The sequence below is a fragment of the Orbicella faveolata genome, unplaced genomic scaffold (genome assembly GCF_042242905.1).
Source record: "Orbicella faveolata isolate gen_17 unplaced genomic scaffold, um_ofav_v1 contig_13, whole genome shotgun sequence".
NCBI lineage: Eukaryota > Metazoa > Cnidaria > Anthozoa > Scleractinia > Merulinidae > Orbicella > Orbicella faveolata.
Genome location: NW_028301540.1, coordinates 18245005 through 18262468, shown reverse-complemented (window position 1 = coordinate 18262468; position 17464 = coordinate 18245005). Strand labels below are relative to the sequence as shown.

At 42.9% G+C, this 17464-nt stretch overlaps 1 protein-coding gene and 1 pseudogene across 7 annotated transcripts in view; both read left to right on the top strand.

Annotated features, from left to right (window-relative positions):
- LOC110048315 (centrosomal protein of 70 kDa-like) overlaps positions 1-17464 on the top strand; it is a 204090-nt gene that overhangs the window by 142838 nt on the left and 43788 nt on the right. For all 7 annotated transcript variants that reach the window (XR_016206041.1, XM_089284928.1, XM_089284927.1 and 4 more), the window contains one exon: positions 5486-5563. Coding sequence is in view for 6 of the 7 variants with exons in the window: in XM_089284928.1 (XP_089141054.1) it covers positions 5486-5563 (78 nt within the window). In the remaining variant the exon portion in view is untranslated. The remainder of the gene's footprint in view (positions 1-5485; positions 5564-17464) is intronic.
- Positions 7190-10740, top strand: LOC149115433 (uncharacterized; annotated as a pseudogene).

The following is a 17464-nucleotide window of genomic DNA, read 5'->3' as shown; positions in this document are numbered from 1 at the left end:
GTTGTAGATTTGCAGATTGTGTAGCCCTAAACAGCTGCAATGGTGATATCAGCTCGCATCTTCAAAATCACCACCTATCAAGGGAAAATGTTTGTGAAAAGGATCTAATCCTATCAAAAGCAGATTTTGTAGAGCTCTCAGAATAACAGGTTAAGAATGCGACGGTTTGTCCAGCTCATCATTTTACCCTGGGAAAGTACTGGTAACCCCTTAAGACCAGCCAGTATCCAAAACATCATGGCAAGAAAATGGCGGTGACTGGAACACATGTAATTCATTTCAAGTTAGTCAGGGAAGTTAAAATCATCTTCTGGAGAAGCTACAACCGTTGGTTCGCGTAAGTTTTATCTTTGAATATTTTATTTTGTAACCACTGCATATTGTTGTCACTGTTTATGTTTGAAGGCCCGAAAGCTGATACAGACTTCATTTTCACATGAGTCATTTCACAAGTGCGCTATGGGCGCTATAGGAGTGCAACATTTAGAGACTACCGGGCACCCTGCTGCAATGAAAGATAGTTTGTTCTGAATATTACACCAAATTTAAAACAACAACAACAGCAGCAGTGGCGGCAGCAGCAACAACAACAACAACTTTAACAAAAATTGGTCATTATTTAGTGCAGAATGCACTATTGGGGTGGTTTTGGGGGCTGCCTGCCACTAAGTAACTAAGGTGCTAAGGTGTAAATTTTAATGTTTGTTTAATTAATTTATTTCAAATAATTAATTAGTCTAGAGACAAGGAAATGGTGGGGGTGAGCTGGGAAAGGTACACGTGTACCCTACGTAAAACGTGTTCTATCTACATCAGTTAGGGGTAAACATCTCAAAGCTATATATTTGTTTCAAGTAACCCCTTGCTCTCCTTGTGGTACTATTCTCTTAAGAACAAAACCAATTTGCTCTAAACCATGCGCAGATTAGTTAGCGTTCGTGTCTTAGGTGGAGGATACATTGCATATGGGATAACACACAATTGTTGAGTAGTTTTCCTTATGGTAGAACCCAACATGTAAGAGACATGCGTTCTAGCATCGTAAGTGTTATATACTATGTTTCCACGCAGTTTTGTATGTTGTGTAATGTCAGGTATTAGGTAGCGCCACTTGTCCCTTTTTAGTGTAAAAGTTAAACGTATCTTTTAGAATTATCCACAGGTCGGTTCAACAAATATCATCTGCTGTTTTCAAACTACAATAGTATGTTTGTCAGGGTTTAAATAAAGAACGGAAATGTGAAGTTTCTCATTAGCGGCTCATTTATTTCTTGCCTTAACTGCGTCTGTAAGAGAGACCAAAAAGTTCCTGAGTTAGTGGCTGCAAATTGTAAATTTGTGACAAAAGAAACAAGGAAAGTGCTCAAATATTGCTGCAGACTCCCTGGCACCTAATGAAAGCGCAAATTAATTTAATCAGTCTTTGAGGAGACTCATTCATCGATGCAGGATAATATCGGCCAAGTAGCGTTGTTTACCTTCAATACTTCTCATTGAAACGCTTCCCAGTGGTATCAATCAAAATTGTTGTGTGTTAATTTTGAATTGTTTTATTGTTAACAAAGGTGGCAACAGAAAAAGAAAGTGGTAATCCACGACTCTGTTAGGTAAATTAGTTCTTGTTCACCTATGATAAAAAAATTTGTGTTTTGAGAAAAAACAAAATTGTTTCTCTTCCATTTCTTCGTCAGATATTTAACTTTCTTTCATTTATCCCCCAAAACAAGCTCATCTTCCCTGTGTTTTGGAGAAAACAAGAGTTTCATGTTACATACCTTTGTGAGGGAAACAAAAGTATCAAGTTACAAAGTCGGCGTGAAGAGCTAAATTGTCACATTTGTTCAACGTATTATTGAATTTAAAATGAACGAAAATCATCGTAAAACACCAGAGTAAAATTTAAAGGCTGTCATGACAAACAGTAATTGTACATAATTTTCGGACCTTGAATGAAAATACAACCCTGAAATGTACTCACTGCTAAGGGGAAAAGCCCTGGCAGACTACCAAGGTAGATACAAACCAGAAGTTAACCGAGCAGGGGTGAGTACTTATGGGACTACCATGCCTGAGCTATCAATTGTAGTCTGCACTATCTGAGATTGTCTCACTAGTTTTTCTACAAAGTTGCTTAGCAATACAACTACTGGCTGGTCGGTCAAGGCTCACTATTTTTCCATTTAGGACGAGGCTGGTGGGCGTGGTATATAATCATGTGATCGTGATGCAGATTCTGGATACTTTACAAACACGGATCAGGAAGTTCAGAGCAACAAGAAGATCTGCAGACCTCACAAAGTCAGACATCTTGCTGTGGAAAGTAAGATGTTCGATAAAGCAGGCCTGAGAGGGTAAACAGGATCACAGTTGATGACACGTCAGCTATTCTAATAATAGACTGGGCCATGAAAGTTCGTCAAATGAAATACCGTGAGAAGCAGTTCGATTGGTTTGGAGAACGAGGCCTTAGCTGGCACATATCCATGGTCATAACAGAATGCTAGCAGTGGCAACGTTGAGCTGAAATCATATGCGCACATCACTGTGGCCGTAAGAGATATTGGGAAACAAGTTGGTCTTACTGTCACACAGTATGACTTTTCTGAGCCACAGTACAGAAAAGATGCATGCGACAGGATACTTTGAAAGTATCCTGTCGCCAAGTTGACAGATGAAATCAACGATGCAACGATATTGCAGTGAGCGAAACGACGTTCTCTCTGCAAAGGATGTGTGCAGCATTCTCCGAATGTCCTGTTCAAGGCACAGTTGCCTACGTTTGCTCAGTAAATGAGACTCAAAAGACACTCGAGGTAAATAAAGTAGATGGTTTCAGTAAGTATCATTTACTTTATTTTCCCTACCAAGAGATCATCATAAAGCCTCAAGGTCCAACAGATCTTTTGTAGATGTAGACTTTCTCTCAGTCAAGGAGGCTCGAATCCATAAAGCTATGTCAAGTGATCACGAACAAAGCAGCTGTCTCTTCTTTTGCTCTGAGCCTGGATGTCAGATGGTGTATAAGAAATTCACTGAGCTTGAGAGTCACCTTGATGGTCATCTTGGTGAGCACCATGAGAAGCCCAGATGGTTTGCGTATGTTTGAAAGAAAAGACTGGCTAACAAAGAGTCAAGTGCAAGGTTTCTCAAGATTGGCAGCCACATGTAGACGGCAGGGGAACTAAGAGGTGCAGATAGAGAATGTGTACGCAGAAGAGGAAGAACAAGAAAGGCATATGGGGTACTGCCCAACTCAGTCCTAGACATCCAGTCTGCTATGATTCCTACTGCCTGTGTAACCTCTCACGAGACGAAAACAGTTTCAGACAGACAATTTTAGTAAAGTTATGCTGAAGTAGATACTTAGATATTTTGAAGTTCCCTTTGTTTAAAAAAAAATTTGGTAGTGAACCTATCCACATTCGTAGGGATGTGAATGTCGCCGTTAGGAAAACAAGTTTACAAACTGTATAGTTCAGAATGTATTGGGCGTGGTAATTATGGCGTAACATTTTTTTTTCTTTTTAATGAACTAAGTGAACGAAAATGGCTTTTCAAGCCATGTATTGCTACGGGACCTGTGACTAACAGCATGAAATAATTTTAATTATATTGAGCAGAATCGCAAAATGTTGTGTAGCTGAATTAAATTAGTAGCCTTTTCAACTTTATTTGCCTTCTTCCACACCATCGGAAACTCAGGGTAACAGAATAAACATTGAATTCCAGAGAACAATTCCTTTTCTTTCTTCAGTTTCTTTTGTTTGTTTTTTGCTCGCTGGAAATATGAACTCTATTGACACATCACTTTGTAAACTTGCACCAAATTTTGATAAATGCTTTTTCAAACAAAATGAAACCAAAGATAGAAAGCATACAATTCAGAAGGACTTTTCTAGCAGTCACTTCAATTACAACTTAACATGACTTAACAATGCAGTAAGAATGTCCGTGACAAGCTAAAAACAATTCAGACATTCTAGCGTTGTACAATGTAGACGACTGAAATCTACATTTTCTTTAGATATCGCTACAGCTGAAGTACACAAGCGATAAATGTCCGATAAATTATTTCCCTTTCTAGCTAGGCAGTAAGTTATATGATTAATGGTTCCAATTTTTAAATATGAGAGTCCTTTTACATATAGGCCAAACCTTATTTAGCCCAATTTCACCCGAAACAGCTTATAGGCCAGGCAGAAGATAACAGTAACTTACTCCACAGTCACTCATTTTAGCTTTTTAATTGCCAGTTTTGGAGGACTCTGATAAATTTAAGGCTATTCATGCCTTATCCCAAGCAAAGAGCACGTTTTGAGAATATCTGCTTCAAGGTAAGATTACTTTATACGGGAAACTTAAAAATTGATGTGGGAAACTTCGGAACAGTAAGTGGTGCAAAATTGTGTCATGCACCCTTTTGTGGCTGAATTTTAGCTATGTTGATTGAGCTCCTGTGGTTCAAAAAGGTTAGTGCCCAAAGTTTTTCTTCCTGTTCCCAGCACACTAGCCTTAGTACTAAACATGGATATTGGTCAGGGCTCCAGATCATGTTATACTTTTGAGAAACGCTCCTTCAACCAGCCGCATGTCCACTTAAATTTTTTGAAGGCTCTTTGTGGGGCATTTTCAAAAAATCATAATTAATGTTTCTTAGGCTCGATTTCCAATATTTTAACGTTAATCAAAAGATGAAACATGAAATAAAATGATCTGCAGGTTTTATTGTCAGTAAGGGTTTTTTAAAACATTTGACAATAAAAATAAACGGTAAAAGTTTGCGACATTTCAACCGCTCTTCGGTCATTATCAAGCAAGATGTAAGAAGTAAAATTTGCATAGATATATATAGCTACAAAGAGGTAAGAATGTGTGAAAATTATTAATGAAGTAAAAATATGTAAAAGTATGTAAAAGAATTTACAAAGTAGTGCTTAGAACAATAACAAACATGTAAAACTAATTAATAAAAAAAAGAGAGAGAAAGATTATTTAAAAACTTTCGCACGAATAGAGTCAGATTGTACATTGAGACTTGGTCTCAGTTCATGAATAAAAAACATTTCAAAAATAAGAAAGTCAAACTTGGTTGTACATTTCTTTAAAATCGAAAAGTTATTAGTAAGATCTCTAGGGGCCAAAGAATGTTCCTCGCGAAAATTTGTATTGTATTGTACTTGAGTAAAAGTGTAATTTTTCAGCGCCTTTAGCGCAATGCCTAAATTTACTCGAAAAAGAATGATTTTAACGGTTTTGGACCGTCCTCCAAAATCATCACCAGAAATATTGAAAAATGGCATTAAAAGCCAAATTATGGCTATTCTTGTTTATCATGTGGACTAATTCTCTCACACAGAAAATTTGAAGAAATTCTGTTTCTGGCAGAAAACGGAGTGGTCGGTTGTTACAAGGGCAGCCTCTTAACAATGGATGTGATCTGTAGGGAGACTAATTGTTCAATGCTTTATCATAATCTTATCTCCAGACCCAACCGCGATGAGTGGAAGAGAGTAAGGAAATATAATAAACAGCTTGAAAGACTCCTTGCTGAAAACAACCTGAGGTAATTACCATGATTGAACTAAATTTGCCTCATTGGTTATGTGTATTTATTTTTGCCGAAGAATTTCAAGTTAAATCATTTTTCTGTAAAACATTACTGGAGTGCTTACTAATTTCTTCTTTGACATCCCAGCTATTTGCATATTGTATTTGCAAATGTACTCTTATTTTTTGGCCACAAATACATGACCTGCTCCTGCCTGGCCTTATAGATTATTTAGTAGAGTATTGGTCATCTAATTTGAAGATTGTCGGTTCTAATCCTTACGAGGTAAGAGTTTTTGTTTGCACTGTGTGTGGCCTCCCATTTCCTCTCTGGGACTAACTGGTCGGTGAAGGCAAAGTCTGCATCCAATCCTAGGAGCCCATCAGACCTACACCTATTGCTCATTTCCATAGCATGAAGTGACTAGGAGTGTTTCTATTCCCCCTGGATGGGATGCTAGGCCATCACAGACCAGTACCCGTTTGTACACCTGGGTGGAGAAAGGCACTGACGAAGTGTTTTGTCCAAGAACACAACAAAATGACCTGGGCTAGGGCTTGAGCCTGGACCCGTCCATACTGAATCCAGGGTACTAATCATAAAGGTTAACATTCAGCAGGAAATTCCGTTTAACTTCTGTTCATAGCCAGAGAACTAAAGGGAAATTATTGTGTGGTTCATGTGACCAATGAAAGTTTTCCATGAGAACTCTACTACAGTCGAGAAGGATCCTTGACACTTCTCGTGGCAGTATTGTTCTCGTGAAGCTTCATGGAAAGGGTGTTCTTCACTTTCATTAATTACAGACTAAGGCAACATTGTAATATGTGACATTTAGGTTATTGACATATCTCGTGAATACTTCTGATCTCAACCCGTTCCTGTCAACCTTCTTCATGAACAGGCTGTTCTACTTACGCCATAAACAATTGCACCAGGACCCAGTAGGTTCTAGGCCAACGAGGACTCCTTTTTCTGATGGTCAACAGCATACTTCTGGTTTTTACATGACAAACAGATGGACAAATTTCATTGCTTCAATGAACATCTTTAAGATGGCAACCTTATCAGGCTCTTCAGCATATGGTAGCCACAGTTGTAGTGCCTAGTTCTATTCTCTTTCACGGCAACTGTGATGATTGCCGATCACAGCAACCCCACAAATATATCCCTTAATTCTGTGTAAGTTCTGTTCAATGTTAAGTAGAACCTCAAACTCATCCAAGTACCTGTACACTGTTTGTGAGGAATGTGATGTCCAAACTTTGATACAGAGCCTTCACATCAGCAGAACCAATGATGATGCCTTTTGTGATTTGGCTGTTGAATAGCAACTTACAATTGGCTTGGTGTTAAACCATGCACTCTCTTCTCTCCATGTCTCCATCAGTGTAATACTCATCAAATGCAGTAACTTTCCATTCTACATTTTGTAAGCAGATCGGCCTATGCTGTGATCAGCTTTGGTTTTGTAGTGTAGGTGCATACAAGGAGGCAAATATATATTTGCTCTCTAACATGGTGCTCTTGGTGTCTTGCTTGTCCTCCAGCACCTTTTCTGACACACATGTATAATGAGGGTTCTGGCACAGCGGGTAGCAAGGGGACAACAACCGTCCGAAAAAGCCACCCAGAACCTTCTCCTCAGACTAAAGCTTCGGAGAAGGTGCTGGGTCGCTTTTTCGGACAGTTGTTGTACCTTGCTACCTGCTGTGTCCAGAACCCTCATTATACATATGTGTGTCACGCAAACAGTAGTAAAAATTGTGCGAAATAGCGGGGTCCAGTGAAGCAGCAATGTCAGCAATGTCCATAATCAATATGTGCGGATGTGCCTCCTCGACTAGTCTATACAAAAAATGTGCCAGAATTTTTTTCCTATTGGAGAAGTGTATGCACAGTGTATACGCCGACATGGCTGCCGCAAGATATTCGTCCAATGTTCTGCAAATGTCCTACGGCCCAATACCGAGGGAGGAAAAAATTAACCTTCCCGAACCGTTAAAACCTGATTTTACCGCATTATTTGACAGGTTCCAAATATCCCAAAACAATTTCCAAGAATGGCTCCGTGTGTGGAGAATGGATATATCCGAAAGGAATCCAAACAAGAAAGATCTTTTAAAGTTCACAAGAGAAAACAAACGAAAGATCACCGATTTGGTTGGACAAGAAACCCAAAGGTTAAACAGTAATGGAGCACTATTTCGAAGACGGCAAACCGCACGTTTTCGAAAGGAACGATGAGGAACAGATAAAACAAAAATTCGATGAATTCATTGAAACCGCAAAAGGAGAAATAGAGCACTGGTCTCAGAAAGGATCAGGATGGGTGGTTGAAAAGATACAGATCGCGTACATGAATGTTGTGCGCTACCAGCCACTTCGCAGAGGGACCTATTTGCCTCTTCCAACCAAACTGGCAAAAAAGAAGGCAATAATCAACGTGAAAAACGGGTAACGAATGTTTGAAGTTGGCACTCAGAGCCGCTTTATTCCCTCCAAAAGATGGAAAGAACCCGCAAAGACCAAGCAAATATCTGGTCAACGACCGTATTAACTACGTAGGCATCGATTTCCCAACACCAATAAAACAGATAGATAAGCTCAAGACACAAGACCAAAAACTCGCAATAAACGTATTTGGCTGGGAAAACGATTGTGTGATTGTGCACCATATAAGCAAAAAAGAAGAGAATGTGCCGTGGATAAACCTGATGTTAATCGAGTCGGGAAATTCAGCACTATTGTTACGTAAAAAGAGTAAGCGCTTTGTTGTTCGATCAGAGCAAGAACAGAAACGCAAAGCACTTTTGTATGCTGTGCTTAACCAGTTTCTCAAAAGCAGAATTTCTCGTGAATCACAAAAAATATTGCAACGGTGTGAATGGCAGGCCGATAAGGATTGAGATGCCAGAAGAGGGGAAAAACATCCTTTCCTTCCAAAACTACAAAAAACAGATGAAGATGCCGTTATTTACGTGGACTTTGAGGCAATTGTTAGCTGGGCTGTGAGCGTGAGAGAATGCAAGCAAGCTATACAGAGAAGACCGAAAGGCACAAGGCATGCGGTTACTCTTACATTGTTGTGAGAAGCGATGGTAAAGTGGTAGGTTCAAATGTTAACAGGGGTGAAAATGCGGTGGAAAAATTTTTAAGTGACATTCTGCAGGAAGAGGAGAAAATAAGAGAGTTTGGCCACCCCAAAGCCGATTGTGATGACGGACGAAGACTGGGGGAAATTCAAAAAAGCAACTGATTGCCACATTTGTAACAAAAGTCTGATAAAAGACGAATTCTTGGATTCTTTAACTGTTTGGAACATCGAAGAAGCGGGTGAAGGTGAAAAATGGAGTTATTGGGGACAAGGCCACAAAAAATGTTTTTACAAAGCACAGAAAGAGAAGAAATGGGGTGTTCAAAGGCTGAAAAGGCTGGAAGAAAAAAAAGACCAGTTGGAAGCAAAATCACAGGAAAACTGTAAGTACTGTGGAAACCCTTTACTTCAGAAAAACTTCAGAGACGCGGTAAAGGACCATTGCCACATAACAAGCAGGTACTGCAAAGCCACGCACAGCGAATGCAATAAGAAATTGCAAATAAACCCCAAGACGAACCAAATAACAGTTGTATTCCACAACCTGAGGGGCTACGACGAACACCATTTAATGCAAGCGATGTCACAGCTGCAGAAAGAGATGAAATGCGTCGTCAACAACATGGAGAAATACATCACATTTTCGGTCGGAGGTCTGCGTTTCATCGACAGCTTGAACTTTTTGCAAGGAAGCCTTGATTCACTTGTAAGCGCAACACCGAAGGAGTCATTGAAAATAACATCAACGATTTCGAAAGGCAGCGACCTGCTTTACAAAAAAGGGATTTACCCTTACAAGTACATGGACTAATGGGAGAGATTCGGCGAGACGAGGCTTCCTGACAAAGAGAAGTTTTACAGCAAGCTGAACAACGAGCACATAACAGACAAAGAGTACGCGCACACGCAGGCTGTCTGGGAGGCTTTTGGATGCGAAACGCTGGGCGATTATCATGATCTTTACGTGAAAACGGACATCGCACTGCTGGCGTTTGTTTTTGAGAACTTCCGAAACCTGTGCCTTGAGCAGTATGGGTTAGATCCGGCGCATTATTACACATCGCCAGGCCTCTCTTGGGATGCGCCCCTGAAAAAGACGGGGGTCGAGCTTGAGCTCTTCACAGACTACGAAATGCATCTCTTCGTGGAAAGGGGAATGCGGGGCAGAATCTCCATGGTGAGCAATAGGTACACTAAGGCGAACAACCCGCTAGTACCGGGATACAACCCAAGCAAGCCAAAAAAATTTATCATCTATCTCAACGCAAACAACCTTTACGGATGGGCGATGAGCATGCCTCTCCCGATAAGAGATTTTAAATGGAAGCGTGTCCTGCCCACATTGGAGGATATCTTGAATAAGAAAGAGAACAATAAACATGGGTGGATTCTCAAGGTCGATCTTGAATACCCTGCAGAACTGCACGAGGAGCACAACAGCTATCCCCTGGCGCCAGAGAAAAAGGCCGTAAAAAAGGAGTGGATGTCGGACTACCAAAAGGGGTTGATGAAAGACCTGGATCTGAAACCCCAGACAGCAAGAAGCTGCTGCTAATGCTTCATGACAAAAAGAACTACGTTGTGCATTACAGAAACTTGCAGTTTTATCTGAAGCAGGGCATGAAACTGAAGCGCATGCACAGGGTGTTGGAGTTCGAACAAGAATGCTGGATGGAGCCGTACATCCGGATGAACACAGAGTTCAGGAAGAAAGCAAATAGCAACTTTGAAAAGAACTTTTACAAGCTCATGAACAACTCAGTTTTTGGCAAAACCATGGAAAACCTGCGTAACCACGTTGACATAAAAAAAGTGCGCAGCAATGAGACAGACAAAATAAGGAAATTGATCGCTAGCCCTTTGTACTCAAGGCATGTTTTATTTTCAAATGACATGGCGGGAATTGTTTAAAAAGCAGTACGGCTCGAAGTGCAAGCTCTTGTACATGGACACCGACAGCCTTCTGATTCTGATCAAAACAGAAGACGTCTACGAAGACATGAAAAACAACATGGACCTTTACGACATGAGCGACTACCCGAAGGAGCATCCTCTCCACTCAAACACAAACAAAAAGGTCTTGGGCAAAATGAAAGATGAATGTGCAGGAACCCCCATCGCAGAGTATGTTGGTCTGAAACCGAAAATGTACTCCATCTTGAAGTCAGACGAAAAAATATCAAAAAAGCGAAGGGCGTGAAAAAGAGCGTTGTCAAGAAACAAATAACGCACGAACAGTACAAGGCAACGCTTTTCGGTGCGAAGCAGCAATGGCATGGAATGAACATTCTTCGAAGCGAGGGACACGAGATCTACGGCATGCATCTTAACAAAATTTCGCTTGATCAGCCACTTTTTTGCGGTTTCTTCAGGTACCTTGGCGGCCTCGGCTAATTTTTTTATCGCGGCGATTCCTTTCGAGTAGCCCCCTGGGCCGTAGTATATCTTTGTGAGTTTGGCGTCCATACAAGTAAGGTGTAAAAAAGTTTAAAGGAACCGGAAGGCTGCGTAGCCCAGAGCGAGAGCGCCGGCGCCCACGAACATGAGTTCACCCTTTTTCTGCTGCTCGCTTGGCTGATAGAAATCTGAAAACTTGGGCTCCTTGGGGGGTATCATCTGTTTGTCAGGATGCGCCTGGTTGTAGAGTTTGAAGGCATAGTCCGAGTTGGTGAAGTTCTGCTTGGCCTGCTCCTTTGTTTGCACGTTGGTCACGATCGAGTCAAGAAGATGGGTGCACTCGCGCGTGTATTTGGCGTAAGCCGCTTGGTACGCCTTGAGAGCCTTGTCGTGGCGCTTTTTTCTTCAAGCGCAGCTTTCTCGCCCCCCGCCAGATAATTGCCACTGATAAAAGCTGTGGCGTTCAACACAGCCCCGCCAACCATAATCGCGATGCTCGCCATGGTGTTATATAGCAGAATCCTTTTTTCAAATAATTTTAACTGTCCTTGGGTACTGTTTCCTGGTTGCATAAGTATTTGATGTAATCAGCTTGGTACGCCTCGAAAGCTTTATCAAAGCGCACTTTTTTCTTGGATCGCAGCTTTGTAGATAGAGGCAGCTAATGACATATTTGTCATTGCAATGTAAAAATCGTCAGGCCCGTTATCACCAATAAGCTTGATGCAGTTGTCAAGGTATCCAATGCAAATGTCTCTGTGCTCCTCGAAAGCTTTATGAAAGCGCAATCTTTCTTCAAACGCGTCTTTGTAGCTACTACGGCTGGACATCAACATATCGTCGACCTTGAAACAAAAAGCTGCAGGCCCGTTGTACATATCAATGATGCTCTGCATGTTATTTGTATATAGGATATTTTTTCAAATCAAAAATTTTTTCTAAACGCTGGTGGGAAGGATTTTTTGGTCCTCTAGGTACTTTTCGAGCGCAATGCTTCCCGCCATGATGGCTGTGAACTTCACGTAATTCATCGTGCTGCTGCTGGGATCAGAAGTGAAATTCTCTTTCGCAACCTTTTTTGCGGCCCACCTGATGCCCGCAGCTAATCCCGTGAGAGTTGCGGCCTCAATGACTGTCTTGACAAGCTTGTCGGACATGGCGCATTTGATATAAGTAAAAAACAAAAGTTTCAAACGAATTTATCTGTCTTTTTTTCCGCTTGCTCTTTATTTCAATTTGGCTGCCTTTCTGGGAATTCCAGGCAAAAACTTTGTTTTGGTGATTCTGCACACAGTACACTTCACTTTTAGCGGTCACCGGTTGCTTTTTGTAGCAACAATTTTTGCTGTTCCTCGGACGTTTGGCGTCACTCGCCCGTCTTTCACGCAGTAGACTTCCATCTGAATATATTTCAAAAAACCTTTTCTCCAAACTGTGTTCATTTAATCATTCTTCCCCACAGCTTCTTCTTCTATCCTTTTCTTCTCTTCTAGTCTTTTCATCTCTTCTGGTATTCTTCTTTCTTTGCTTTCTTTTCTTATTTCCATTTCTTCGTCCGTTTCATACTGCGTTGCGTTGAGAAAATCGTTGGTTCTTTCGAAAACCTTTACGTTGAAGTCGTACCATACCAACACAATACCAAAAATTGCTGCTGCAGAGATGAGAACCTGCAGAATGTCAACTTTCGGCATCGTGATATTCATTACACGTAAAAGTTTAAATCATTTTTTTTAAATCCTTTTCGCTGTGTCGCGTGAGCAGGTTCTGTATCAACATGTGCAGGCTCAGGCATGGGCTCAGGCATTTTTTTGTCGAATGCGGTCTTGGCCATAGCCTTGAGCTCTTCCTGTTTGTAATAAATCCCGAGCAGTGAAACACCTATGCCGCCAATAGCAATCCATTGATTGCTGCTGAGGCCGCTGCTCTTTGGGCTTTCGCCTTCTGTAGTCGGGGCGGGCTCAGGAGGCTCTGTGGCGGCATTCACCTTATTTTCCCCGCGAGTCCTATAAGCCTCGGCATCTTTCTTCTGTTGTTCCCGTGCCTGCCACGTTCTTTCAGATGTCGCTTTTCCAGCAGCCACACGCTTAGGTTTCTCTCACGCTGCGTGGTTGGAGTTGGAGTTGTCGCTTGCTGTGTGATATCTACTGCAGGCGCTGCCTGGGTCTCGACCTGAAGCGCGCTCTCAGATTGTTCGGTTGACATTCTGAAGCGAACCGTATTCTAAGAAAATGAAAAAAGTTTAATTAATAAATTTTTTTGTCACCAAGCCCTCAGCAGTTGTTGATGATTGTTGACCGGTTATTCTGCAGTTGCTGAGCTGGGTACTTCATCAACACCCTCAAGCAGATAGCCGTGTTCATCACGAGAAGGGTGGATCTTCTCCGGCAACTGTGGACTAAAATCAATATGTTTCATGGTGATAAGAATTGCATTTGCCACAGCAAGAAGCTGGCCGCAGTTCAAAGCAAGGCTTCCGGCCAGATTGGAGAGCTCTTTGTTTATGATGTAGTCATTTCTGAGATCTTTTTGGTAAGTGCCAATGTCTTTGATGTTAAGGGACATTCCGACGGCTTTGGTTGCAAGAAAAATGAAGCTGTCGATCAGGCTTTCTGTTGTCTTTGAGCCCACGTACGTCTCGTAGCGTTTGCTGTATTTCTCGACCTCTTTGTCACTCAGGCACTTCACCTGCTCGTGGGTTAGCTGCACTCCGATGCCCTCTTTGGCTTTGCCTGTGGAAACCAGCATGGTCAGCTGCTCACGAAGAGCAGGAATGTCAGGTCCGGGGGTGGTTGGAACAAGGCCGCCTCCTGGCCCACTTGGCTCAGGCTCGGTTTGAAGAAGGTTCATAACTCCTGCTAATGCGGCCTCTTCTCCAGCCATTGCTATATACAACTTCATTTTTTTTATTCAAATAACTTAACCCTGTAGGGGTGGCAAAGCACGAACACAAGATAAGAGAACTTTCGCTCTTTCAGCTTTGAAACCAGACCTTTGTACTCATCCGGGGAGAGTTTGCCGGCGTAATCATCAAAGATCGCTTTCGTGGTCTTGGCCGAGGGGGTGTAAAAGAGGACGATCGCCGCAACATTCTCCCGGAAGGAAGATGTTATGCCGGTCAACTTCTGGGTCAGCGCACAAATGCTGATGCCCATATGCCGGGCAGAAAAGGCGAGATTCACGAGCTCGCCTGTACACCCTTTCACATCTTTCGAGGCTGCGCAGTTATCAAGTATTATGAGTGTGTTGGTGCCCTCGGAAAGCCATCTATGAGCTTCAACCACTTTTCCACGGCGTGCTACTCGCAGACTATCACATCCATTCTTGGATCATTTTCGCCAAGTCGGTGGTAAGTCTTGTTGTGTGTGAACGTCGGGCAGATGAGCACGATGTAGTCGAACTTGAAGCGGAAAGGGCCGTAAAGCTGGTCCACAATGAACCTTGATTTGCCTGAATTGATCGGCCCCACAATGAGAGTGTTGAAGGGTATCTTGCTTGGGTCCATATTAATTCTGTACAGATTCGAGCTGTCTGTCCATAATATTGATCTGGGAGTCAGAGATGACGAATATGTGGCAGTTCACGTTTCCTGAGCCTCCACCTTTCCTCTCGATTTCCAGCTGGACACCATCGGTACTGTTCACAAGGCGCTTCCCACTTCCGTGCATGTCATGGTCCGCCATGGACTGCATATCTATCAAGCCCGAAATTGTCCCTGGTGTAAACCTTTCTCGCGTCCATGTGCTCGGTTTTATTGTTTTCCTTCACAAAGAAGCATTGGGCCGCTTCCCACATGTCCTTGCCTTCGACGCCGTTGTTGTAAACCATGTTCGGCGAGCTGTTGATCGTGATGCTGACTTTTGTCAGATCCTGGAAGATGTATTTTTCTGAATCTCTGGCTCCGTCGGTATAAGGCTCTATGAAAAGCAGCAGGAGGGCTTTTAGCGACCTTTTTTGAGCGTCGACTTTGATGTTGAGCTGCGTGTCGGTGCCTTTTTTGAAGACCACCACTTCAGAACGCATCACGTGGTCATAGGTGAACTCTTTGGTGCTAGAGTAAACGCTGTAAGCCTCGTCCGCCAGAGTCTTGGTGCGGATCATTTCGTACTCGAGCTGGATGTTCGTCAGCTTGTATTTCAGCTGGGTTGTATCAGAGCCATTGACCACATGTTCAGCTCCAGCAAGGGTTACTTCGAATACGAGGTCGTTATAGAGGGCCTGGGGGTAGAAAACGCCGTGGTGAGTTAGCATCTGATGGTCAAACCTGATCCGGTACTTCCGTATACCTCATTCAGCTTTATTTTCTGTGGCGACGCCCAAGGTTTTCTTGTCTCCTGCGCCTGAGCGGATCTTGCATAGATCCTCACTCTGAATCCCTTCGAGGATCATGATGTCTCGCTTTTCCTGCGAAAGGAAAAGGTCTTCAAAGATTTTTTAGATGCTGTAGCCAACTGTGTCTTGCAGGGTTGTGCCTCCAAACTTCACGTGCAGCCTATCAACGAGCGACCGCGTGATGTTCTGGACAAGGAAGTTGTTGGCGTGCCCTCCAGAAAGGTCGATGTTAAAGACAAGCGCTAGCGAGCCCGGCACCAGAACCTCGTTCACGTTCAGCTTGGGCACTGAAACATACAGCATATCGCCAGGTTTAGCTTCAGTGTGGGAAAAGGTGATTCGGTTGATCGCACGCTCGGCCTGCATGGCGCGTAATGTCTTTTTGCTGTACGTTGGGCGAAGGTTCTCTGGCACTGACATTGTATAATACGCAGGCAATTTTTTCTAATTTGAAAAATAACATGCTTGAAATATATCGCTATGGCGGAAGGCGGTGGCGAATTTGGTCACGAAGACCCAGCCCTTGACAATCGGCTTGACCACGACTCTGATGATGGCAAACAAGAGGTTGACACAACCCATCCTTTTCAGCCAGGTGGGACATCCACTCCCTACCAACCTGGCGACCCCTACCACGGGGGTGAACAAATGGAAATGAGTACTTTTCCTCACGAGAGGTCCGGCCTGCCTGACACTTCTTATCAGGAAGAAATCCCTTTGCTTCAAAGAACACCTTCAATCAGTGATCTTCAAGAAGAAAGCAATTTGCGGCAAAAACTCAAGAAAGCTGTAGATATGATAAAAGACAATTTCCCAAAAGCAAAATTTGAAAAAATTCTGATTAGAAGAGGCAAAAAACCAGAAAATGTGCGGAACATTGTTGCTGTGGGGCCGTCAGGAAAGAGTGAGTACAAGATTCTAAACAATGATGAGTCAGGCTTAATGAAAAGTTTTACAAAAGCGTTTAAAGACAAACTTGGGCCTGGAGCTGAAGGCATCATTGCTGAAGACTGCGACACCATCAGAGAAAAACGCCAAAGACTGATAGAGGCAGAGATCCAACTAAAAGAGGCGGAAACACTCACTTCGCAAAGACAAGAAGAGAAGAAAGAAATCGAAGTTCTGAGACGTAAAATCGAGCAAACTGATGCCGATATTCAGGCCATTCAGGAAGATCGAGGTTCGAATATTGAAAGTGAAGCAGAGCTTCACAGGCTGAAACAACTGAAAAAGAACTATAAAACCGATCTCGAAAAAAGAATTGGATTTGCTTACAAAACAAGGAAAAAACAGAAAAGGAACAAGCCAAGGTTGACAGACTCAGGGCCAGCCTCGCAGCAAAAGAAAGCGAAACAAAGGCCATGGAAGAAAGGCTCGACCAAACAAAACCGCTGGACAACCTGAAAGAGCAGGAAAGCGAGCTGCAGCGCCAAAACGAGGAAGACCAGGCAATCATCCAAGATGAGAATGCCTCACCCTCCGACAAAGAAGCCGCAGAAGGCAGAGTGGCAGAAAGAAACGAGGAGCTCGTGCATTTGCAAACTCAGATCGCGGAAAGGGAAAGGGGGCGGCCTCTCTTGGAAAGGGTCAAAGAGATCTTCAAAAAATATGGCGTGACCTTGACCACTATTCTTATCGCCGCTGGGACCACAATTGGAGCTGTCATCGGGGCCCTCAGCAGAGGTTTGAAAGCTTTGGGAAATGGCCTCAAAGATATTGCCGCGAAACTTGGTTCTCAGCTCCCCGGGATGATTGGCTCGATTGTGAGCTTCCTTTTCAAAGCTGCCGGCCAAGTTGTCGGGTTTCTGGCCGAGCACAGGTGGCTGCTCATTCTTGCCACGGTGGCCTTTTTGTTCGAACAATATTTTAAGAAGCAGCATTAACTACCGCCAAGCCATGAACAGCAAAGCCGATAATCCAACTACACCGACAATGACAGCCGTTTTTGTTAATTTCGTGTTGCAGTGTTTTATCTGGAGCCTCTCGCTGCGCTTTCTGAGTTTCGGTCGAAGCTGGTTTCCTTGATTCGGCTCTTGCGGCTTTGTGTATCGGGTTGGACAGGTGGCTGTTGGGAGGGTTAATCTTTGACGGAC